Source organism: Chelon labrosus, assembly GCF_963514085.1.
Source record: "Chelon labrosus genome assembly, chromosome: 13".
NCBI lineage: Eukaryota > Metazoa > Chordata > Actinopteri > Mugiliformes > Mugilidae > Chelon > Chelon labrosus.
Genome location: NC_140346.1, coordinates 2547865 through 2572128, shown reverse-complemented (window position 1 = coordinate 2572128; position 24264 = coordinate 2547865). Strand labels below are relative to the sequence as shown.

Here is a 24264-nt window from a genome sequence, read left to right as displayed (position 1 = left end):
AAAAACACTTGATCTGTACAAACGGATCCTATAAGTTTGGACGTGGTTTTGTTTAGCTGTTTTACAAACCAAATGCATGTTCTAGTTGTGCAATGAGTGTGGACTTAAAGGACAAACAACTGTTTAATTCGTTACCTTTCAAACTGGAGGAAGAGAGGAGAATACAGAAGAACAGTGACCCAAAACAAAGGAATTTCACAGACAAAACTGAAAGCAACGTATTTAAATAGGAAATATAAATATTAGGACTGAGTATTTAAATGAATATTTTACAAAAGATTCGAGTGATTTAATCCATTGAGATTTGAGTCCTGGGAAGTAAGGCAATTTGTGCAATGTTTGTCATTTCTGCACCTTTACCCCTATTTGCGTAAGTACTCCTTAAAGCTTCATTTAAGCCCTTACTGATTAAGCCGTGCACCAATCACTGAGGTTTAACAGAAATAAAAACATGCCATGATTAATATCTAAGGGCATTTTTATGTGCAGCAAGGAAAAGCCGGCGCTCTCAGAGGGGCGGTGCTCCACCAACTCCTCTAATACTACTCCCAGCGCTTGGCTAAGCTCTTCAGTCCTCGCAGGGATGGAGATGTCAGGTAGTCGGCTTCATGCTCTCATTCACTGACATCGAAGAAACGTCCACCATGAACTCACCAGGAGCAGAGCAGAGATGCACGGTGCGGGCAGCGGTGTGCTGACTGTGGTCGTCCCGCGATGAGCCGCGGAGCTCCGGGCCGATGCGGAGCCGGACGGGACGTGAGGAGGGTCTGGATCCTGGCCGTGACAGCGCTCATCATCACCGCGCACACTGCCGGCGGGTCCCCGCTGCTCCTGGAGCCCGAGGTACTCCTGTCAAGACTTCATCACTGTCACATAAAATATGTGTTGACATAAACCCAACTTTAAAGTATACGTTTCAAAAGAAAACGCTTGATATTGTTTTCTCGCCTTTATAGTGCAGGTAATGCCTTTTAATCATGTTATAAAAATGACTTGGTCTCACATATCATTAAATATATGTTTTAAATTAATATCTGTATCTAATATCTTTTTACTTTAATAACCCCCACTAAGACCTCTTCATAAACCTGTTATTGGTGTTTTAGTGGCATCTGACTTACCTCAAGGTGTAGATATCTAAGGTGCAGTGTACAGGTCTGTGTGTGTGAATGCCTGTTAGTATAAAGGAACTAATTACTTTCCTTACAGTGTCTAACTAATATAAAGTTATTAAATATTTCCTTAATTTCTGTAGTAAAGTTAACCAGCGTGTTTGTTATCAAGGTGCCAGCTCAGGATTTAACAACAGGAGCAGTTACAATTTCATAAAACAGACAGAGACCACAGATAAAACAGGAAATAAATGCATTTTAAATTCTACACATACAACTGAAACAACAATAATGGGGTTAAACCCTTCAAAACTGACAGTCAACCCGTTAAAATATAGATCTTTAAGCTGATGTTAGAGGAACTTTCTTGAAGGCTGAGAACGTTTAATGTATGTTATAATCTTACACTAAAGTAATCAGCCTCGTCTGTTTATTGTGACAAACAAGAAGACCATGCTAATTTATTTTATAAGAAAAGCTGATACGTGTGCTTCTCTGTGGTTCAGACAGCACTGGTTTCAGTCTGTCACTTGTCTTTTCTCATCCATCCATCTTCTACACGCTTTCTTTAACACTCTGAGACCATGGAGCAGTATGATTACAGTTGTTTCCTCTTTCATAAAACCGAGCCTTCTGGCGTTTTGAGTGTCTCCGGTGGGACAATGGAACATATTTGTTGCTAGTTTTCTGTTTGCTGGAGCACATCTGTCACCACCTCGGTTTTAATTTCCATCCCAACTCCACCGCATTGGTAATCATATAGCTGCTCCTGCTGTTGTCTCAACATGCAACTGGCTACGTACACATATTGTAATATTAAGGTATCCGATCTCAAACCACAACGCAACATCTGTTGGTTCATATTTAAAGTATTTTATAGGTGTTAAACTTCAGAACTATTCTTGGCTTGCATGTCTACATGAAATTCTTGTTAAATAATAACTATGAATTTCAGGGACACCCCAAGGGGTTTCTTTTTCTTATGGGTGGTCCGCATGTATATATGACTACCTACAGCAGATATAGTACAAATGAAAAGTTATCTTTACACTTTTATGATATTTCCCCATGGGGAGGTATGCCTGTGTGTTCCTTTGAGAAATTATAAATTATTATTATAAATGCCAAGCAATTCCCTTGTGGATGATTAAAGTCTATCTTAGTCTAATAAAAGTATGGTTACTCTTGCAGGTTTTTCTGGAAAAGTACGGCTACCTCCATCAGGATCATCACATCCACAATGCAGTTGAGCTGCAATCAGCTGTCCGGTAGGTGATGACAAGCTGTCATTATCTTGTAACGTTTCAGTGAGGTATCAGAGCTCCCATCATGAATGGTGTGGCTGTAAACCTACAGTAACTAGTAGACACCATGTAGTCCTCTTGGCACTATGGCCATCAAAGTTTACTGGTTGTATTCATCAGGGGGAAGGGTGAGGTCGGTGCGGGATGTGCCTTGGGGCTGAATGTCAGTGGAGCAGTAAAACACACCCTCACCTCTGCACTGGGAAACCTCACCTGAACCCTCTCTGAACCATCCAGGAATTCCAAGAACCTCGCCCTCTAGCCCATCCAGCGACTGTACTATAATACAAAGTGTTTTGTTGAAAGCATGGGCCGAGGGCTGGGTTAGAGAAGTGCGTGCAGCTGACACTCGGATAATGTGGCAAGATGAGCTAGATCTGACACACACAGATTTCTCTGAAGTGAGTCAATGTGAAGGACATAAAGGTACGGAGGCAGACGCTACATCCATGTTTACGATGCCATGTCGGATTATTACCATACCAGTTTACTTGTGGCCTACTTGTTTTAAGTTAGCTTTTGAAAAATTGAAGGACTGCTGTGCAAGATTAAGTCACATCTAGAATTGAGGTTATTGATGACCAAACTAATACCATTACCTTTCCACACATGTAGGAGTCCTTACCATGGCCACTTAACAGATCTAGAGTTTGGTTTGTCCATTCTGTTCTACTCTAGAAACATGACAGTATAGGGAGCAAGTAGAAGAGGATCTGCTCTCTATGAGATAGGAAGCGCTCATTCATAGTTACAGGTGATTAAACACTAATGAAAACATTATGAATCATGAAAACTCAATTCAGTTTCTGTTTATAAATCCCCCTAAATATGACACGTTGGCCCTTTATGTATTGAATTAGTAATTAATTACAATCCCCAGAGTCTTCCTTCCGCTCATCCACGTCCTCATAGACATGGAAACTTTATGACACTGAAGTACATTTACATTACAGCTCTTTTTTCAGTAGCTTTATGACTGCTGCATTTCTGAACTTGCACGACTGTACTCGCCTATAGCAGTCTAAGAGTCTGATGCGCTGGCTGACATTGCAAACTTCAGTATGTTGTGAATCTCGCCAGGTCAAGAGGCCACAGAGAATCCAGCTTCATGTTCACATATTGTAATACTGGTGCGACTGAAAGCCAAATGTCTGTTCAAGAAGTGCTCCGTGCAAACGTTTCCTCTCTCCGCAGTGAGTTCCAATGGCTTTCCCGTCTGCCCGTCACGGGAGAACTTGACAGCGCCACCCTGCGGCAGATGGCGGAGCCTCGCTGTGGGGTGTCGGATGAGGGAAGCCACCAGATCTGGGCCCAGAGAGTAAATGTCATCTTCACTGGAAAGAGGCTAGCACAGCGCCGTAGGAGGCGCTCTGCTGCACAAGGTACTGTGTGCAATGTGTGCACTATATGCATATTTCAAAGTATCTAAATGAGAGAGCACATATGTGAAAGGTGGACCTGGCATCTGTGCCTCATGAAAGAAAGATGGTATATCACTTAGTGTATGTGGAGGTTTCTGTGTCCTGTTGTGCTCTTTAAGTGCTGACAATTAACTGGGAGGGTCCACCTTTGTAAAACAAAGCACTAAATAGAGTTCAGGGCTGTAATTAAAGCTGGTGGAGTGTCTGATGGTGCACACGTCAGCCTGGATGAGTCTTGCTTTTAGCTGCAATTATGCAAGTTTATGTACGTTTAACGTCATGGGTGAAAACCTCACCCAGCTTCAGTTTTCCACAAAACATCTTTCTGTCTTGTTGTGTTTTTTCAGTTAATGAAATGTTGCAGGAGACTTTCCCAAACACCATCAATACACGGGACCCTGCTGCTCTACATCCAACTTAACTTTGAGCTATTTACATCCTTTTGACATGGCCACGGCTGTCAGTGCTTTGATTGTTCCCTTAAATTCCTCAAGCCAATGATGGAGACTCTTTTGATTATTACAATTTTCAGCCATAAACGCAGCAATCAAAGCATTTACCAGTGAGGTACTGTCTGACCCTCCTAAAGACCGCAGGATTTAAGGAGCTCAGGAGTGCAGCTGCCAAATGTTTTACAGATTGCTTTAAGTAATTGTGCACTATGTCCCCTCTCGTAGCTTAAGGTGCTTTACAGAAAATATCTGAGAATTACTGAGGTGTAATTGTTCCCCTGATAGAATCATGTACACGAGAAGCTGAATGGGACGAAAATTGAGGTTTTTAGTCGCAGTTCATGAACCCATATGGCTCCATCTAAGAGCTGCAGGGAGAACTGTAAGAATGACACTTTATTAGCATGAATGTGAATGTATTTCTATTAGATTATTGCATCTTTGTTTGTCTGGTTGTTAATTAGCAGATCAAATGACACGGCCATTCCTAGAACCAACAGATTATATGAAGCCTGGCATGGTGGATTATTTGGCTGGCTACAGGACAATTAAAAGGCGAATAGATTTTTGGTGTGAATCTGCTTTTATGGGCTGAATACTGATGTTCTCACTTCAGTGCCAAAGTATTTCACATCTTTTTTTGTTCGTGAACAGCAGCAGCCTGGTGACAACACGAGGAGAATGGTGAGGTTTTCTGCTCCTTCTCTCTCTGGTTGTGCCTCTAGCCCCATGATGTGTGAAGCCTCTGCATTCCTTCCTGTCACTGACAAGGTTGGCTAATGTTCAGGGAATGCAGCGGTGGCTGATGTTTGCCGCTGCCTCTTCATGTCAGTACCTGACACGTTCCTTTTGGTAAACACATCCATAACTGACTGACTGGATTATGTTGTTTGCCAACCCGGCTGGCTGCTTCAATGTCCGGATTTCTCACTGGCTGAATGAGCGGATATATCGTTGAGTGACTGACTGTTTGGAAGGATTTCAGCTTGTTTTCTTGCATGAAAACAGCTCGGTGTCATTACTTTAGACCCAGACATGACTCATGTGACAGGCGGCAGCGCTGTTACACAAAGAGCAGTGGTAACGGCAGGAACTTTTACACCCTCAGGTCAAACCTCTTGTACATCTGGCTTTCTGTATCTACAGATTTAAAACAACATTGCAGGTTAATTGTGCAGCATTGCAGCCCCCTTGTCCTTAAACACTTGTTCCTACAGAAACAGCAGATATGTCTCTACCTGTGGCTGGAAGAATGCTTGCTAGAAGAGTTTCATGTTAAAATTAGACCTTTCTGGGCAAAACGCCAAAAAAACATTTGTAGGAAAATAATTACTCAGCACTCTGCAGTAACATTTAATTCCAAGTCCTCAGCTGGGTGTAGCTGTTGTTTTGCATGGCATGGCAATATTGGCCATCAATTTTTTCCACTTTGCTACAGAAGATAAAGCTGTACAATTTTGATCTCCATACTTTTCTGCTACTGTCACCAGAAAATAGTTTGATGTGTCACAACCTCTGCTAGAAGGACTCAGTTCTCAGTTGATGCGGGTCTACTTACAACTTTGGCGATCTTCTGAGTTTTCCCTCTAGCTTCATCATGGGGCTGACAGTTGTGGTTGACAGGCAAATGTTTTAACAGCAACTGGAGGAATTCAATAAATTCCCCTCAGGGTAAATTGTAATTTCATATACCTTAAATATTTTTGTGGTTTCGTTCAGGACTGGAATCACCAACATCAGTACTGATATGTTTAAATACATAAAGCTTATGTGAATTTGTTCATTCTTTAATACCTCTGAATGTGTTTACATCACCATTGCTCTGTTGATCATTCAATCACATGCATATTAGAAGACAAGACAGTTTAAATGTTAGATATTAAGGGTCACACACAGCTGCAACATGGAAGCAGAAGACTTGATTTCATGCATCTAACCTGAGAAAGCTATCAATCCACTTTCTTGCTAGAATCTCTTTTCAAAACAAGATCAGTGTTTAATGCTTGATTCAGTTAGCGTGGCACCTGCGAGCGAGGCCGTCTGTGATTTAAACTTATCGCTGTCTGAGCTGTTCGTCCTCGACACCTGACACTGGCAGCTAACCGCAGCCTGCCGCCGCAGAGATGAGTCAGAGGGAGCATGCCTGCGCATTCACTCTCAGCCGTGGCGTGATGTGATTTTGTTTAAGTGTGAACGAAGCCGCCTATGAGCTTCCTGGAAACCGAAAAACAGACCTTGGCTTGTGGCGGTATCTGAGTGTCGTTCCCACTGATATTTACAGGACTGACATTCCACCACCCTTTTCCAAGATAAGCCTTTTAACAGCAATAGGTGTGTGTGTGTGTGTTTTTCAGAGGTGTGCACTCATGGATCTGTGCCCTGCATCGGAAACTCTTAACCACTTCACGGCCTCTTTAACAACATACCATGTATCATACGTCTGTGAAGATTCATTCAAGTCAATGTTATATCCAAAAAACAAAAACAAAGCCAAAACAACAGACAGCAACTAGACTTGTTTGAGTTTTCTTGAAGAAGTGAAGTGGTTCTTCTCTTCTAAAGGACTGGTTGAAGTTTAAGTTTGGTACATTTGTGGGTAGTGCCCACCTGAAACAAACGTGACTAGGATCTGAAATGACTGTTAAATATTCATTTACATTTAGATGAATTTGTTCAGATTAACCTAGGTGGTTTCTCGCCTGATAGCCACCTACTTCCAATTTGATGAAGAACGGGTGAGTGGCGAAATGTCTTCAAGGTTTTTAGATAGACTTTTTATTGTAATTTTCCACAACAGCATGCAATTAGTCGAATGATGAATCAACAGGACAAAAGTTAGCAACTGTTTTGATAAACTTTGAATTTTAAGCAAAAATACACACAATATGATATCATACCATTGTAAAAACTTTGCGTTTTAAACTGTTGGCCAGACAAAACAAGCCATGCAACATGCGACCTTGGTCTTTCTAAAATCATATAATGATTTTTCTGTTCACTGTCAGAGACATCTCATATGTGCGTGTGTCAAACAGCCTCCTTAACACCAGCAACAAACAAAATCTCTCTGCACCTCCACAAACAATAACTTTAGCTATCAGATCATCTCAGTCACTTCCTAATGTTCGCGATAACCCGCCCTCCCTACACTGCCGCCATAGAGGGCACCACGTTAATTGCTTCCATAAGGGAAGTCTTGGAATGCTTTGTGTATCGGACTTCCTGGCCTCTCTGCCGTCCTTGGGGAGCTCTTACTCTGCGGCGGTCTGCGGAGGAGAGAAGGCGCCTGAGCTCTGCTGAGAATACGGACCCATGCAGCATCATGTGGCTGTTGGCTGTTGCGTTTAGTGCATGAGTTAAAAAGTGGGATGAGAAGGTGTCAAGTATCAAGTCATGGAAAAATGGAACATCTGTTGAGGTTAAATTCTTCCCTTCAACGTTTAGGACAGTTTCCTCTCTGCACGGTCACACTGTTTTGTAAATTGTTGCAACAAAAATGCCAATCAAGTTTATACAACGCTCAAGCTGCTGCTCAAATACAACTTTAGTTTGTGTGTTTACGCACACAGAAATGCACACTGATGTCATTGCCAAACCCATGTCCTAAAGGCTCCAGATATCCAGATATTTCCCCGTCTCCAGGGCGCTGTTGAGGTCTCTTGGAGAGTCACAGTATGTTGCACATGCCTCTTGTACAGTGTATCGCTCCCATCTGTTCTTTGCTCCGCAGTAAAGTGCAAACAGCATCAACATAATTCAGATTTTAAACACATACAAGTATGCAGGTTTTTCTCCTCAAGCCTGACTTCCTCAGCCTCTGTGACTGAGCAGCAACGCAGGCATACGTGCAGACCTCCCACTCACATTTAGCCTATGTTAAAATATTTGGACATCTATGTGCTTGATTTATGTTGTTGCTCAGTAAGGCGTCAACTCTGAAAGTATGTGTAAACCAGCTCTCTTCTCTAATCCTTTAAAGTGTCTTACACCGATCAGCCACAACATTAAAACCACTGACAGGAGAAGTAAATAACATTGACCATCTTGTGACAAAACAGTGTTCTGTTGGGAAACTTTTGGACCTAGAATTCATGTGGATGTTACTTAGACATGTAGCACCCACCTAGACCAGACCGGACACCCCCACCTCATAGCAATGACACTCCTTGATGGCAGCAGCCATCCCCAGCAGGATGCAGCCTGACACAGGAACACACACAAAAATGGTTTAGAAACAACTTCAAAAACATGAAGAACAGCACAAGGTGTTGACCTGGCCTCCAAATTCACTAGATCCCAAACTGATCAAGTATCTGTGGGATGATCCTCAGAGGCCCCTCCCCTCAACCCATAGGACAAAAGGCCCCTACTAATAACATTGCCTCAGAAGGCCCATGTCCATTCTCTGATGAGTTGCAATTGTTTTGGAGGCACAAGGAGACCTACACAATATTAGGAAGGTGGTCATAATGTTATGTCTCATCAGTGTATTGTGCATAAATAATCTTTATTTTTCTGGTTTCAGTGAAGTTTTGTTTTCATTTTGTCTACATTTCCATGTGATGGCTTTCTAGCTTGTAGCTAAAATTGTTTAAAAACATCCTGCAATGTAAATTCAAGACTGCCCAAAAATAATGTAAAATAAGTGCAATCAGTCTGTCAATCAATCAAGAATCAGCTGGACAAATCTATCTTGAATTAATGCATCAAACACGTTTGCAGAGATGATTGCTTATGACTTCCTAAAATGTGTTCACCAGCTCTTTCAGCAGCTCTGTCCACTAGAGACTTGAACAATCGGTGTGAGCGTACAGCCTCTCCAGCCGCCTCTCCCTGAAGGTTATATTATCTAATGACTGTTTCCTGCGAGGCAGCCTCTCAGTCTGCTTGTTGTGGATTTGTGCTGTGTAGTTAACAGCTTGTGTGTGTTTGCATTTATGCTTGTGTTGTTCCCGGACTGCTGTCGTTGTAATCCTGTGCATGTATGAAGAGATTAGCCTCTTATACATTTAAGAAGTCCTCCTTTCCTCTGTCCCACAGCAAATGTGAGATTCTGAAGTTTGTGACGTGTAATTATGCCGAAACTAGGAAACCACAGACACGTGTTGAGGTAAATTGTTTAGTCAAGCCTACACTCAGAGTGCTTGTTAGTTTACCCAGCTGGAAGCTGACATGGTTAACATCCTATCATTTTGGCTCAGGCTTCATGATTCAAAGAGGCTCAACTTCAAAACATGACGGCGGAACATGAGATATCTGCCAGCTCAATGTATAATCCAGGATACATGGAAATACACAGCTGCTCCAGTAGACAGTGATATCAGTAGTAACAGGTACAGGGACTGTTTGATGATATCACTTGTGTCATGCAAATGATGATAAGCAGTGATGTAAAGTAAGCTATAGTGTGCTTAACTACTGTACATTTATTTGGTACTTCACCTTCAGCATATTTCAGAGAGAAATATATTTTACAGAAAGTAACAGTAGATATATTTATGTTCATCATAATGACTTTACTGTAAATCTTTATGTACATTTTACTAGTAATACTCACATACGTTTAGTTAAATAAGGTTTGGCATGTAGCCTACATGGAACCGAGTATTTTTAAACTGTCTTATTGTGACCTCTAGCTATGTAAACGATCTGAGTCCATCTTCCACCACAGATAATAACAAACCCAGTGGAAATATGTTGCATATAAAACATGAAGAAGACATGATGACTGAAATGAAATCACAATGAGAGAATGGCAGAAAATTTTCCTGATTATTAATTGGACAAATTAAATTGGTTCATTTAGGCTAGTAGAAAATGAAAGGGCAATTTTTTTCTCGAAAAAGTCTCGAGTTTTAGTTGATCTGTTGATTTATGTTAATGAAATTATAGAAAATAATCAAGTTCAGAATCCCCTCTTCATGTCTCTACACCTCTCCCTTGGCTCAACAATACTGTACATAAGTTTGTTATTTATTTGTTATTAAGGCTGAGTGTCGTTCTGATCAGACTGCACAGCTGGAAACGGAGTTTTGCTGTAAATGAATTTGTATAAATTACAGGTTTTTGACAGCATAGATGTGGATCAGTTCCTAAACTGCTGTTTTGTTATTGTGTATCATAAGGGTCTGTGTGGTAGCTTGAGTTCATGTGATTTAACTGCGGTTGTTTCTTCCCTTACAAGTCTTGCACTTTCCACGTTTTGTGTTTTTTAATTGGCATTTTTGTTGATAAATGCAGCTTTTTGCACTAACTCCTTCCTTTTCCTGCTTCTGGTTTTGTTTCCTGTTCCAACAAACATCTATTGTTCTTTATGTGGTGGAGCAGTGCTACTGGGTGCAACATAATAAATCCTTTACATGTAAATCTGTTTATTTTGACTTGTGTCATTCTAGTCTGAATGGCTCCAGATGCAATGATACAATATTATACATGTGTTCATTAACATGAAACTCTGGTCCCTACGTTTGCCTTTACTTGTATTAAATATCTCTAAAAATAATTCTTGTTTATGAATTGCTGAAAATACACTCTTCAGCTGACATGCTGATTTGAGCTCATCTCCAGTAGCACTGGCTGAAAGTTTGTGATGAATACGACTGTGAGCTTCGTACCTGCATGTCTCATATCTGTGTTTCTGTCTCTGTGGGTGTTCTCCAGCTGAGAAGTGGTACAAGCGTCACCTGACCTACCAGATAGTGAACTGGCCTCACCACCTGTCTCTGGGCTCCGTAAGGCTGGCAGTGCGCGCTGCCTTCCAGCTGTGGAGCAATGTGTCGGGCCTGGTCTTCCAGGAGGCCCCTGAAGGGCCCGCAGACATCCGGCTGGCCTTTTACGAGGGTGACCACAACGATGGGGCCAGCAATGCCTTTGACGGACCAGGTCAGGGTCACCACACAAGTCCTCACTGATCTCAGGACCAACTGGCTCCAATAGTTCCTTCTAAACACAAAGGAAAAGGTCTGATCATTGTGTCTGGACCGGTTCCTTTCAGAGATGATCTGGTGTATATAATTAGCACTATCTCTTACGAAAGATATCTTGACCCCAAATTCCTGAACCGCAAACATGACAGTTTCTGGTGTTTATGTGTATACAATAACCTGATTACTGTAAACAATCAGATGAAGGTACCAGTTGGATTTTAATTCCACAGCAACACAAGTTTACATTTATTGCTAATATGTCAGCTCATCAGATTAATGTCTGATGCCTGGTGCAGTCACCTGCAGGAAGCATCCAATTGATTCTCCAAAAGGACATACTTGTTAAGGATCTTTTTTTTTTTTTCACACTGAAGAACTGACAGAGTTATTTAAAGCATTTAACTCACTTTCTCCCCAACATAGTTTGGAGTAGAGGACTGATTAATTTCTTAAACCTCTAAAAGTTTCCCTAGGCTGGCAACCATAGGTGTAAATAAACAAAAATCTCCACTGTTTAACAGAGTCACTGATGCATTTTGCGCTGTAAGCAATTTAAATAAGCAAAACACTGGTATTAACCCCTTTACATCCACTTCCCATCCATTTATCCTAAATAGCCCCTAGTAGGTTTAATACTCTAGATGCTTTATTGTCTGACAGAATTCATTTCAATCACATTGACAGAAACTGAGCAGAGTTTACCATGTATGATGATAAACCAATCAAAAAACATCAGCAGATATTAAAGTTGCTGTACTGTATAACTATGTTACTATAATATACAGTGAGACAACTGACATGTAAAAGTGTGTCTCCTCTCTGACGTTCAGGGGGAACCCTGGCTCACGCCTTCCTGCCTCGCAGAGGCGAAGCCCACTTCGACATGGCAGAGAGGTGGACGCTAAACGGACACAAGGGACACAACCTGTTCATGGTGACTGCCCATGAGATCGGACACACTCTGGGGCTGGAGCACTCCCCCGTGCGTCACGCTCTGATGTCGCCGTACTACAGGAAGCTGGGCCGCAGCCTGGTCCTGAGCTGGGACGACATTCTCGCAGTGCAGCAGCTGTACGGTGAGCAGATAGTGGATACGTGGTCTTTAGCTGGGTTTGTTGAAACCTCTTTGACCCCACACATGCTGTTTGAGAGATTATTACTACAAACCAGAGCTGTGTGGATTGTTTTAAATGCTACCAGAAGTGTTTTCTTTGTTAAATGGAACATGTGTGGCTCTGAGGAAAGGAGAAGTGTTAGATGTAGCACCTTCACTGGACACACACACACAGGGCTATTTTTACCACTTTGTCCTGATGTTTAAAGTCTGAAGGTCACAAAAAAAGCCCTTTAATGGAGCAATGACACATGTCTCAATGTCTGGCTTCAAGTAGACTGTTAAAGAATTCTAACGGGGGGGTGTAGTTTATAATAAATGAGTATATAGAGGTGACTGCATGAAATGCTGACTCCTTAATGAAGCATCAGGGTCGTTTTTTATCTTTTGTCCATTAAATCAGGGGTTGTCGCACTGAGCTGTGAAAAAGCAACAAGGCTACCAGCTGCAAACTCAGAATGAAAATGAGCAGAACAGGAAAGTCTGGGAGTCTGGGAAAATGGGAGTTCAGGGCAGAATTATTTGTGAACAAGATTACAGAAAAGATGGATTCACAGAACTCACTGCAACTGTGTTTGTTGTAACTAGAGAACAACATCTTATCTTGATCACAGAGGATTAAAATGATATCTTCTGTTTGTAGTTTGTTTTTAACAGCAGGAGGAGGCAGTTCTGTCCGTTCCAGTTCTGTGGTCTCTCAGCCGCTGGGAGAGGAGGGTTTAAATTAGAGCAACAGAGGTGGTGTGAGTGACAAAATAACACACACAGCAGTTTGTTTGTGTGTTATTACTCTCCAGTCTCTCAGTGTTAGCACATACACAGTGTTTAGCTGGGAGCTCTGCCGGCTCTGTTATGATAGATTACTGGTGTGTTTGCAGAGTGCAGGAGTGTTTCGTAGAACTTTGAATGACATCTTTAATAGTTTCTGTTTACTATGAGTGTATTGTCCCTCATGGCATGTGGGAGGCAGGTTTCCACAGGTTTGCGTCTCTGTAGACATGTCATTTTTTCCTGCTCCTCAGAATCTGATTTCACTGTAACAACTGCACAACAACATGTCTTCAGCTGTTTTCTTCACACGTGACCATCGTCTGTGATGAGATTTGAATTTACAAATGAAGCACGTCGTCTGCTTTGATCCTGGACCTCAGGTGGTTCAGCAGCTGCAGAGTGAAAACACAGCACTTTGCAGGAATGTTTGCATGGCTGCAGGACAGTCACACAACATTTGGAAATTCAGCTCTGGACTTGATATTCAGCTCAACATGAGCTTGCAGGCAGGCCACGTCCACACACCTCCCTTTCTGCTTAATTCTGCTTAAGTCCCATCTGCTCTGCCACTGGAAGTACGCTGTCCTCAGTTTGCTTAACTGGTACTTGCCAGCCTCTCTTTATTAACTCTCGACGAAAAAAAACTCTAAATGCCACTTTAATTCATGCTGTGATGTTATATTGAATTGACCTCTACTGATGAGTAGACAGTTAGATTTGAGTTGGTTGTTAGGCTGTCTGTTTTTCTTCTGTGCCGACAGCCTAACCTGGGAATGTCTGCTTATTAGGTATTTGAAGAAAGAATTCAAGATGTCTCTCTTATAGCCTTTTGTTGCCTCAAAATGTTTTGTCGATTCTTTAGTTGACACTTGGTGAAGTTTATCAAGGTACAGCTTGCTTTTCTCCTTCATGCTTATCAACCCCGCGGCTGTGATTTCAGCAGACTCCAGCTGCTCCCACATAAATGTCAAGCTGCTCCTGGGACAGACATTGACAAGCACTGGAACTGACAGGACTGCTGGCGCTGCAAAAATGCTGCATCTGCTCAAAGATCTGATCTTTATTCAGAGGGTATATGTACTGAATGTGTGAATCATTCCTGAAACACATAAGGCAGACTGGCTAAGTCAGTCTCTAGAGCTCCTGAACTCTTCTGACTGTAAAAAGAAACATGGAGGCAGTGTCTAGACTGGACAATGTACAGATACATTTTATACAGATAGAGTGTATGGTGTACCTAAGGGACATTACATTAACATGGACATTAATATGTGTGTGGATAAATAGAGGATTATCTTATCTTATCTCAATAGGCCAAACTAAATAAATATGCCTCATGTAACCACCTCAATCAGACTAGTCTGAATGGAAGGACTTTTGAAATCAGAAGTTGAACAGAGAGGGGTGGTGTAACCTGCTGTAGGACTTGACATTGCTACTGATTTCCTGAATTGATTCAATTAAGATTCATGTGGTCCCAGTTTGATTTGATTCAATTCAATATCGATTCATTTCAGGATATTACAGTTTCAAAACAAGTTTGCTTTGTCTCAAAAGAGATTTTCACTAAACTGACTATTTTTACTATTTTGACAATATTTTAACTAGTCGACACATCTTGCATGTAGCTTAGCTTCTGTCCAGCTCTTCTCTGTCAACAGACTTTTTAAAACTAGGAAGGACAGAAACATGCCACTAAATCCTCCACACTGGTCCTTTCAGTAAAACTAATCATAACACATTTACCTTTACAGGTGGAAAATCTTTCATTGAGTTGAGCTAGTGGTAATGTACCATTATGTGTAGTAACATCTAAGTAACATCTAACTTTAAGTACATTAAACCACTGACTGAACAACAAGAAATCATTTATTATTTACCTAATGCTACATGTTATGTTGTCCATATTCTATATTACCAATGTCTAAAGGTTGATACACAGGAATAGTTCCGTTTTTAAAACCCTTTGAGGAGGTTGTCAGAGCTCAGAGTAGACGGATGTTGGGTTAAAGTATTTATTTCTCTTTTATGTTGTTTAAGCTTTTACTCATCACTACATTCTCTCTACCCCTGTATTCAATTTGTAGATTTTTTTGTGTGAAATCTATGCCTTCAAATGTTAAACCATGGAACCATTTAAGAAGTTGTTCAGATGAGCTCCGCCAACTTCAGCTTCAGCCTTTCAGAGCAGCTCAAAGTAAAGTGTAGAATGCGAGACTGAATGAAAGTATTCTTTGTGGTGATAAAAGATCTGAACACTACTTCCCATGCTTATGAGGGAGGAGGTTTTGTATTTGAGTCATGTCAAACATCCCACCCTTATCTTACAGCGCTGCTCCCACATCATACAGAGTCTTTGGATAGTGTGTATGTCTATTTGTCCTGCAGTCTTCCTCCAGTTCTTGTGCGTGCTGATTTTATCCACCTCCAACACAAATGTTTGTTCAGCTCCTTGCAAACAAAATGGCTGCAATCATATCTAAAGTGCTATCGTTAACTCCGAGGCTTCACAGTGTTGTTCTTTTCCCTTTGTTCTTAATTCTTCTGATCTCGTGCAACAGCAGTTTGAGGCTCTGAAGGCCGAAAACAATCACTAGATTCTTCTTTAATGCTGAATATTCAGTGCATTTGTTTAGGGTTTCCAGTGTCTGTGTGTTCTATCGAAAGTCTTGTTTATTTCCTGTGCTGTATAATGTCACCCATCAGTATACATCAACCCAGCCACATCCTGTAAATGTTCACATTCACCAAGTCCTGTTTTAGAATGAACCTCCACTGTTTGTCTTTCCATTTGTTAACGAACTTCCCATAGCTACTTGGAAAATGCTTAAATAGTTTTTGGCGTGCCTGAGAATACTGTTTGTTTTCAGAGCTTTGTTTGTTCACTCTGGGTTTTAAATAACATTCCCAATAGTGGCCATTTATTTGTGGGAAATTCAAGCACAGTTTAGCCAAAGAGGACTCATCTTTTGTGTTTTGCTTCTGTGTTTTTTTCTTTTAGGTAAACCATTAGGCGATCGCCCTGTGAGGTTGCCAGGTCAGGTTTTGAATGCTGCGCTGCAGGAGTGGGAGTTCACAGAGCTTCAGAGCAGGCATGAAACCCAAGGGCAGCCTCTCTACTGCCAGAGCGTCTTTGATGCCATCACTATGGGTGAGGTCCAAATGAAATATTACCAGAAAAGAAAATCCAGCCACATCATTCTTGGCTGTGGTTATTGGTGTGGCTTCAGAAGAAATCCTGCAGAAACATTAGACATTCCTGTTGTCTATGAATATAGAACAAAGCCATGATTAAATATTTGTTAACCCCTACATTCAAATCATTTTCACCCATCCCCAAGTGAAACATGCGTCAAAATGTCGTTTCATCCATTCATTCCTTCATTCTTGTTCAGGTGTCTGGAGCCTTTCCCAGAATGCCTTGGGCAGGAATAAGGACAGCACTCTAAACATTGTGTTTTTCTTTTCCCTTTTTTGTGCATCCAGACCACAATGAGACTGTGCTGGTGTTCCGGGGCAGTGTGTACTGGACGGTGTCGGCTGAAGGCAGCGTGAGTGGACCTCTGGCGCTCCGTCAGCGCTGGCCTGAGCTCCCCCCGGCCATCGAGGCTGCTGCCTTCTCCCCGCTGGACTCCAAGTGGTATTTTTTCAAAGGTACTGCTTCACTGCGCTCAGCAATGGCACTCACACTTCCTTTTAAAGGCATTCACTAACCTACTGGTTAAATCCACATAGCTGTTAAAACCCCCAAAATAGATACTTTCATTCCATTGCGTTATTTAAAGACTACACTGCTATGAAGTTTCAGCTTCAGTTATTTTAATGTGCTAGGCTAAAATACTGTTTGAAGTTATTGCCAATTTTCAAACTAAAGGCCAACAATATGACAGATTATTTCAGATACTCTTATCTGTGAAATGGGACAGTTTTATGTAGAGTACTGATGCTCTGCCGAGGCCTTACAGTTCATAAATCATCTCCTGTCTTTATGAGTAGTAGCTGCCAGCGCTTCTTTAAGACTGAACCCAAGTTATACTTACTTTTAAAGACATAGAGATTATTTCTGATTTGTGACATTTGTGGAGCTACTTACAATGAGTGATGCACTATTTCTTAAAGCAATGATGGTTTGACTGACTTGCTGCAGCTTTTTAGAATTCCGTCTTCCATGTCTCATTGTTGTATAGGGAAGAGGATATGGCGCTACACAGGCAGCGTGCTTGACCCCAGCTTCCCCAGGAAGACCAGTGAGCTGGGGCTGCCTCGTCACCCTGACTGTGCCTTCTATTATGCTCCTCTGGGTCACATGGTACTCTTCAAAGGCTCCCGCTACTCTGTACTTGACCTCAAAACCTTGCGCCAAGAGCCCTACTACCCCCGCAGGTTGACAGACTGGACTGGTGTGCCACAGGGGACCAATGGGGCGCTGACCCGTCCAGACGGACGCCTCTACCTGTTCAGAGAACAGCGGTTCTGGAGGTTTGACCTGGTGAAGGTGCGAGTCACCAGAGAGGGCCAGTGGGCCAAAGATCTGAGCTGGACTGGTTGCAGCAGCGCTCCTCAGAGCAACAACATCCTTTGACCAGCAGAGGGAGCTGTAAGATTTAAAGTGCAATTTGTTACTGTGTATTGTAAAAAGCAGAGGTGGCTCCACTTTTCAGCATCCACCCACACTGAGTTTATCTCATGCAAAAGGATCTGGACTCAGGCTCGTGTTGAGAGGACTGAACAGAAATAAGGCATTTTGAAGCACATAAAGTATTTATACTGCAGAGAGATTAATAGTACTGTGTTTCTTCTGCAATAATGTTACTCACTTTTGCTGTTAACTGTATTCCCAATTTATAGCCACAGTAGAAGGCTTGAAAATTTTCCCCTGACCTCTAATTCACATCTTTGAACGAGGGAGGTAAGCAGATATAGATTAGTAGATAAAGTGTGGTAGAGCAGTACAGGAAGAATTGACAGAATGGTGGATGTGATCCTAAAAACTGAGAGCTCAGTCAAACGGTTTCAAAGAGCAAATATTCCGATGTTAACCATGACTCTTTCTAAATTGAACTGGATGATTAACTTGACAAAGCAGTGGTTAAATGATGAGGGAGATGTGGACATCCAGCAGTCGTGTGGAAACACAACATGCAGAGAAGTCTATGATCTGATAAAAACAAATGCTTGTTTCATGTTTTATTCATTCATCTTTTAATACTAATCCAGCATCAATGAACATTTAGACCTCTTGGTTGGTGCTTCCTCACTGAGCATGCTTGCTTTTTTTCCAGTAACACCCATTTAAAGTAAACTGTTATATCTGTGCTGCCCCGCTCAACCTCTCAGTCCCACTGACCAGTGAGCGGATAAAAGAAGCCATGAATTACATGCATTTAAACAAGCTTCCACTTCCTCATGTACATATTAGATTCAAGTTTAGCTGTTAACGTCACAATATCCTTGATCACAATTGAAAAAAGAAGTACCTGTTGCTGTTAAAGAGACTAGTAGGACTGAGTCATATTGTGGTCATTTAATAGTTAATCAAATAGTATTTAATTGAATCAGCCATAATCATGGCACTGTGTGAAAATGCTTGACTACCATCTGTTTAAATCCAATCCATGAGTTGCTCAGTTTTCACTTAATCCTGTCTCCTAATCCTCCAGCTTACTGCAGCCCTACAGTAATTAAGATTTCAGAGCTTTCAGGTTCTGGATACATTTGATCAGTATATGGAAAAAAAATACTACAGCTACAAAACATAATCATGGAACACAATTCAGTATTGGCCAGGGCTAATCCACCACTAAACACAAATAAAAAGAGGAACAATGTGAAGTGCATCTGAACAAATGTCATTAAAAAGCCACAAGGTTAGACTTCAACTAAGCAAAGCCCTGTTTGATTCTCTAACACTGACTGATGCTGCTGGACTGTGGAGAATATTCACAATAAGTAAGATTTCTAACCAATCAACAGCAACACGAATAGACACATTCAAACCTGGTCTTCCATCAATACCATTTAAATACAGTACATTTACTTAGTCTGCTATTCACTGGGCTACATTTTAGCACAATAGCTGCACAAGTCATTAGCTGGATCTAAATATAAAAGTGATTTAGACATTCAATGTTACCTGCACTTAGACATAGCAGGCATTTAGACAATTAATGGCTTTATTGTACATAGTGGAAATGTATGGGACATATTAATGAATTCAGACATCTCTGGATGGAAAGTATCACCTGCTGCTGTACTTTGGTGTCATTCTGAATAAATTCAGATCTCTTTAAAGGAAGTCTTGCCAGACCTCCGCTGCAGTGTGAGATATGCGTTTAATTTTAAATGGTGAATGGCCTTGCTTTTATATAGAGCTTTTCTACCTAACAGTCACAGACGCATCTACCCATTCACTCACACAAGCACACACACATATTCACACACCGGCCATGCACTGGGAGCAACTGGGGGTTCAGTGTCTTGCTCAAGGACACTTCGGCAATTTTAGGGTGATTATTACCACAGTTTGTGTCATAGTGGCAGACAGTCAGATGAAGAACTCGTCGACTGGCTCCTCATTGTTTGTTCGTGCTGACAGCAGCTCAGCAGTAGTCCTGTTCTCTACCATGAGCCCGCTGGAGGGGCTTTGTCCTGCTGCCACCGTCCTGCTGCCCTGAGCTGCATCTGTACAACCACCCAAGCCCCACGTCTCAGAGGGCCCCTGAAGGTGTATGTGTGTCCGTGGCAGACATTGACTCAACTCTTTGACGAGTCCCTCCACAGCTGAAGCTCCAACAGCCGCAGGTCTCTCGGAGTGGTGAGTGATCAAAAGGTCCACTGAGGAGGAGCGAGTTATTGGTTTGACTGCTGTGTCTGAGCGAGGTGAGACGGAGACTCCTGTGTCTACGTTGGTCTCTGGTGGCTCCTCCTCCTCTTCCAGAAGGAGATGGGAAAGAGAACGGGTGATGGAGGGGCGCAGAGGAGAGTCGGGGTGATTGGAGTTTGAGAGCGGAGCAGGGCTGCTGCGCTGGGACGAGTAACAAGAGCTGCCAGGAGGCGTGCTGCAGCAGCTTCCTGATCCAAGGCTCTCTGCTCCACCAGCTCCTCCATGAAGCTTCTCCAAGACAGGGTCACTGCGTGGCCTGTGCCCTGAACACAACCAAGCACGTCAGTGGCTACTTTTACATGCCCCAAGACAACAATCACAATATAACATTTTTGACAAGCGCAAAGTGGTTCTGCCCGCCGTAGAGCATATTACAGCAGCTGAATACAGTCAATAGGAAACTATCATTATCATTTGGAAAAGCACTTTTCTACCTATTGGTACTCAAAGCGCTTTACAGTCACAGACACATCTACCCATTCGCTCACACAAGCACACACACATTCACACACCAGTGCCACTCAACTGGGGGTTCAGTGTCTTGCTCAAGGACACTTCGGCATGTGGCACATTCCAGGGATCAAACCGCTAACCCTCTGGTTCGTGGACAACCCGCTGTACCTACTGAGCCACAGCCGTATCCACTGCATAGAAATGTAGACAAATGGCCAGTTGAATGGCTTGTCACTTGTCGTAATTCATTTAAAATATTGAGACTTTTGTTTGCAACTTTGCCCGTATCTGATTCATTTCAGCTCATTATTATTCGAGCCTCAAATACAACTGCTTCCTACTTCAAAATGATTTAATAAACTGGCAATCCGTGAGTGGTGGAGAAATTAAAAAAGTCAAATCATTATGAAACCAGTAGTCTGTGGGAGGTCTAGTGATTACACGTCTCCCTGTCAGACATTGAATGAATGAATCTATGACTGGAAGCTATCTATAAAACATGCAGGACATTTATAGTACTGCAGATAAAACTGAGTACTGCATCTGCAGCCCAGAGACTCTTCTTCTGCGCTTACCTTGCCTGTGTGTTTGCCAGGAAAGGGGAGATGTGAGGCTGCAGGGTGACAGACTGTGAGCTTGTCCCGAGCTCCTGAGCTGCATTCCTCGAGATGACACGCTCGGGCAGGTGAGGGGGAAAGCACAGGTCAGAGGTCGCTGAGGCTGAGTTGGGGTTTTCACCTGCAGCAAAGAAGGACAGGAGGAGCTGGATTATGATTTACCCCAGGACTGCAGAGATTTAGTTAAGTCACTTTGACAGAATTAACATCTAACATATGGCTATTCTGTCAGCTTTGAGTTGACTCTACAACCACATGCCTTTTTCATTCATTTAGAACAGTAAGTATACCATCAGAAACGTCTCCCTTTCTACCACTGAACTGACGCCGTTTTTCCCGTACTAATAAGAGACACTTGTTATTTTGTTGTGAACAGGCTGAGAGGTTCTGACTGTGGTTTTTTGGATTGTCAAGACCTTTTCCTGTCAAGACCATTCTGATTTTGTTGGTTTAGGTTCCAGGTTTGTGTAATGTCACACACTGTACCTTTTTTACCCACTCACATTTTTCTCCTATGCCACAACAAAGAGTGAGGCTGAATAAAACACTTCATCATACTTTTAAAAACGTCTTAACCTGCACTTACCTGGAAGAGAATCTTGTTTCCGTCCAGGTCTTCTGTCTGCCAGCGAGTACTGCTGATGGGGGTGCAGGGGTTAGGCAGCAGTGGGACTAGTTGGCCAATTTCCTCTACACTAAACTGCAGCACGGAAGAGCCACATGGCTCCACCCGAACCCCTGGTGACAGCTGCTTTAAAGCCAACTGAAGGCACAGCCCTGGCTCTGTGTGGAGGAAAGACAAGGCTTTAATCAGGATTTTTGTGATATAATTTGGGTGAATTTGATGTCTGTTTCTTTAGTAGTTATAAGCACATGAATAAGACACTTTATTGAGACCTGTGGGGCAATTAAGTTTGTTTATGAATAGTTGTTTAAGTGTTATTACTGCAAACACTACAAACGCTACAAGAATCCAAACTTAAATCTTTACCCGTATGGAGGGTGAACCAGCAGAAACCCGTCTTTTGCTCCTCTGCCTGACGCTGCAGCACTGTCTCATACAGTCGCACAGCATCCTCATAGTTGTCATATCCACTGAACAGTGTCACGCGTAGTATTTCTCCTCCACAGTGCACTGGTCGCACCCCCCACACAGGCATCCCCGCGCCTAGACTATAGAAGTCTCTGCTGGGGAGGAGGTAGGGCCGCAGCAGGGCGTTGGAGGGTGAGCTGCTGGAAGTTATGTGGATCCCTCTAGTCCGGCTGCCGGAGCTCTCTGTGTGGTGGTACTGCCAGGGAGGCCGCTGGAAGAAGTCCAGCACTTTGAGGATTCGCTCCTCTCCATAGGCCTCGTGGAGGAAGAAGGTGATGGCCAGAGAAGGGTAGCCTGAAAATGTTTGGCCAAATTCTACTCTTATTCAATAAAAACAGACATAATTTGACCACCATTATGACCACCTTCCTAATATTATCTAGGTCTCCTTTGTGCCTCCAAAACAGTGGAGGCAGTGACTCATCAGAGAATGGACACGGGCCTTCTGAGGGTGTCCTGTGGTGTCTGGCAACAGCATGTTGTTAGTGGGGGCCTTTGGGTCCTATGGGTTGAGGGGAGGGGCCTCTGTGGATCAACCCACAGATACTTGACCAGTTTGGGATCTAGTGAATTTGGAGGCCAGGTCAACACCTTGTGCTGTTCTTCATTGCTGAGAATGGCTGCTGCCATCAAGGAGTGTCACTGCTATGGGGTAGGGGTGCCTGGTCTGCTCTAGGTGGGTGGTACATGTCTAAAGGGTCTTTTAGAGTATTGTGGGACATAGACACCATAACTTATATAGTCAGCACCGGTGTGAGACATTTGTACTTGTGTGCTCGTCATTCTTGCTCGCTCTGTAAAAAACCCACCCAAACACTAGTTGGCGCTGTGTCTTTTTTGCCACTCGGGCTAATTTTTGTTTCTACTTCACATGTGGAGTTCATTACTAGCAGACAAAATCATGTAATGAGGTTAAATGCATGGCCCTTGATGTGCCCATACAGTTAACCTCATCACATGATTTTTACTTTACATTCTTGGCAGATGAATATCTGAAATCTAAGTTAATGCATGTTAAGATGTTTACTGAAATGCACTGCACAATAGGAGCCCAGGACCTTTACCTGCCACAGGACAGAGGGGAGGGTAACTTCTGAATGGGGAGGCCCTCTCCGATACATGGAAGATGCGAAGGCTTGGGCAGAGCCAGCGGAGCAGGCGATCCACGGTGTGCTGCAACAGACCCGAGTCTCCCGGATTGGAGAGCAGATGTAAGTTGACAATCATGAGCTGCTGCTGCCTGGCACGCCTGGTCATGAGCTCCACTGGGGTTACACCCAAACATAAAGGGAAGTTACAAGTGAGTGTTCTTCTCATGAGGGACATGACTCAGCCAGACAAACTGCTGTATAATGTCTCTTTTGGCTACTTTGGAAAAGCAGAGATACATCAGATGATTTAAATCATTTCTTTGTTAGCAGTTGGTCATAACAAGCACTGATGCACACTTTCAATTTCATCAAGCAGGGGGCTAATGTGCGTGGGGACACATTTTTTCTTTGGAAGAAATTGGAAGGCAGCTAATTGCATTATGGGAATAGTAGTGTTTGGGTTTGGGGCTTTACTCATATTAGGACATAGAAGTCATAACACCTTGGCATCTGCTCTGTAAACTCTTACCATTCATATATTTCAAACGTCTATTGTGACACCCAACTCCATGAAAGTAAAAGTAAAATGTTAACTTGCGAAGGGACACTTACTGCCAGACGATGACATCCTGCTGAAATCAGATCTGAAAGAGACGCAAAATAAAAAGCACTTGAACGCCTGCTTCAGAAACATTCAGCAGGAGGAGACACATAAATCTGTCTCCATCTTGTGGTGGTTGGTTTGGAAACCTGCCCTTTTGCTTTGGTCACCATGACAACACATTATCTGTTGTTAGCTACCTTAAGCGCAAAAAAGCCAACTTATGAGAAAATACAATAACGAGGAGAAAAGTTACAGAAACATACAATAAAGTGCTAAGAGGTTATCCGATATGGATGGAGATTTACCAGCTTAGGCAAAATTCATTTCCATTGTGGCTGCGGCTAAAAAGTTGGCTATAGCTAACGTTAGCCCGGAGCTAACGCAGAGACAACTCACTCGGCAGTTTCAGCTCCGGAGTCCACG

General features: G+C 42.6%; 2 protein-coding genes across 2 annotated transcripts; one reads left to right on the top strand and one right to left on the bottom strand.

Annotated features, from left to right (window-relative positions):
• The first annotated feature begins 90 nt into the window (after positions 1 to 90).
• On the top strand, positions 91 to 19498 carry mmp28 (matrix metallopeptidase 28). Its single transcript, XM_084558581.1, has 8 exons — positions 91 to 843; positions 2304 to 2380; positions 3611 to 3798; positions 10950 to 11171; positions 12046 to 12291; positions 16102 to 16251; positions 16587 to 16754; positions 17288 to 19498. Exons 1-8 carry the CDS (start codon positions 715 to 717, stop codon positions 17680 to 17682), a joined length of 1575 nt encoding a protein of 524 aa, XP_084414707.1. The 5' UTR covers positions 91 to 714; the 3' UTR covers positions 17683 to 19498.
• A 117-nt stretch (positions 19499 to 19615) lies between these two features.
• fam124b (family with sequence similarity 124B) lies at positions 19616 to 23526 on the bottom strand. Its single transcript, XM_084558579.1, has 5 exons — positions 23211 to 23526; positions 22045 to 22440; positions 21640 to 21836; positions 21012 to 21174; positions 19616 to 20246 (listed from the first exon to the last, which is right to left on the bottom strand). Exons 1-5 carry the CDS (start codon positions 23470 to 23472, stop codon positions 19645 to 19647), a joined length of 1620 nt encoding a protein of 539 aa, XP_084414705.1. The 5' UTR covers positions 23473 to 23526; the 3' UTR covers positions 19616 to 19644.
• Between the last annotated feature and the right edge of the window lie 738 nt (positions 23527 to 24264).

Coding starts and splice junctions, on each gene's coding strand:
- mmp28 (XM_084558581.1), top strand. CDS start 715: ATGAGCCGCGGAGCTCCGGGCCGATGCGGAGCCGGACGGGACGTGAGG. Junction 2,381..3,610: donor GAGCTGCAATCAGCTGTCCG/GTAGGTGATGAC, acceptor CTCTCTCCGCAG/TGAGTTCCAATGGCTTTCCC. Junction 11,172..12,045: donor CAATGCCTTTGACGGACCAG/GTCAGGGTCACC, acceptor TCTGACGTTCAG/GGGGAACCCTGGCTCACGCC.
- fam124b (XM_084558579.1), bottom strand. CDS start 23,472: ATGTCCCTCATGAGAAGAACACTCACTTGTAACTTCCCTTTATGTTTG. Junction 22,441..23,210: donor TCCCCTCTGTCCTGTGGCAG/GTAAAGGTCCTG, acceptor AAACATTTTCAG/GCTACCCTTCTCTGGCCATC. Junction 20,247..21,011: donor CTGGCAAACACACAGGCAAG/GTAAGCGCAGAA, acceptor GGTTGTGTTCAG/GGCACAGGCCACGCAGTGAC.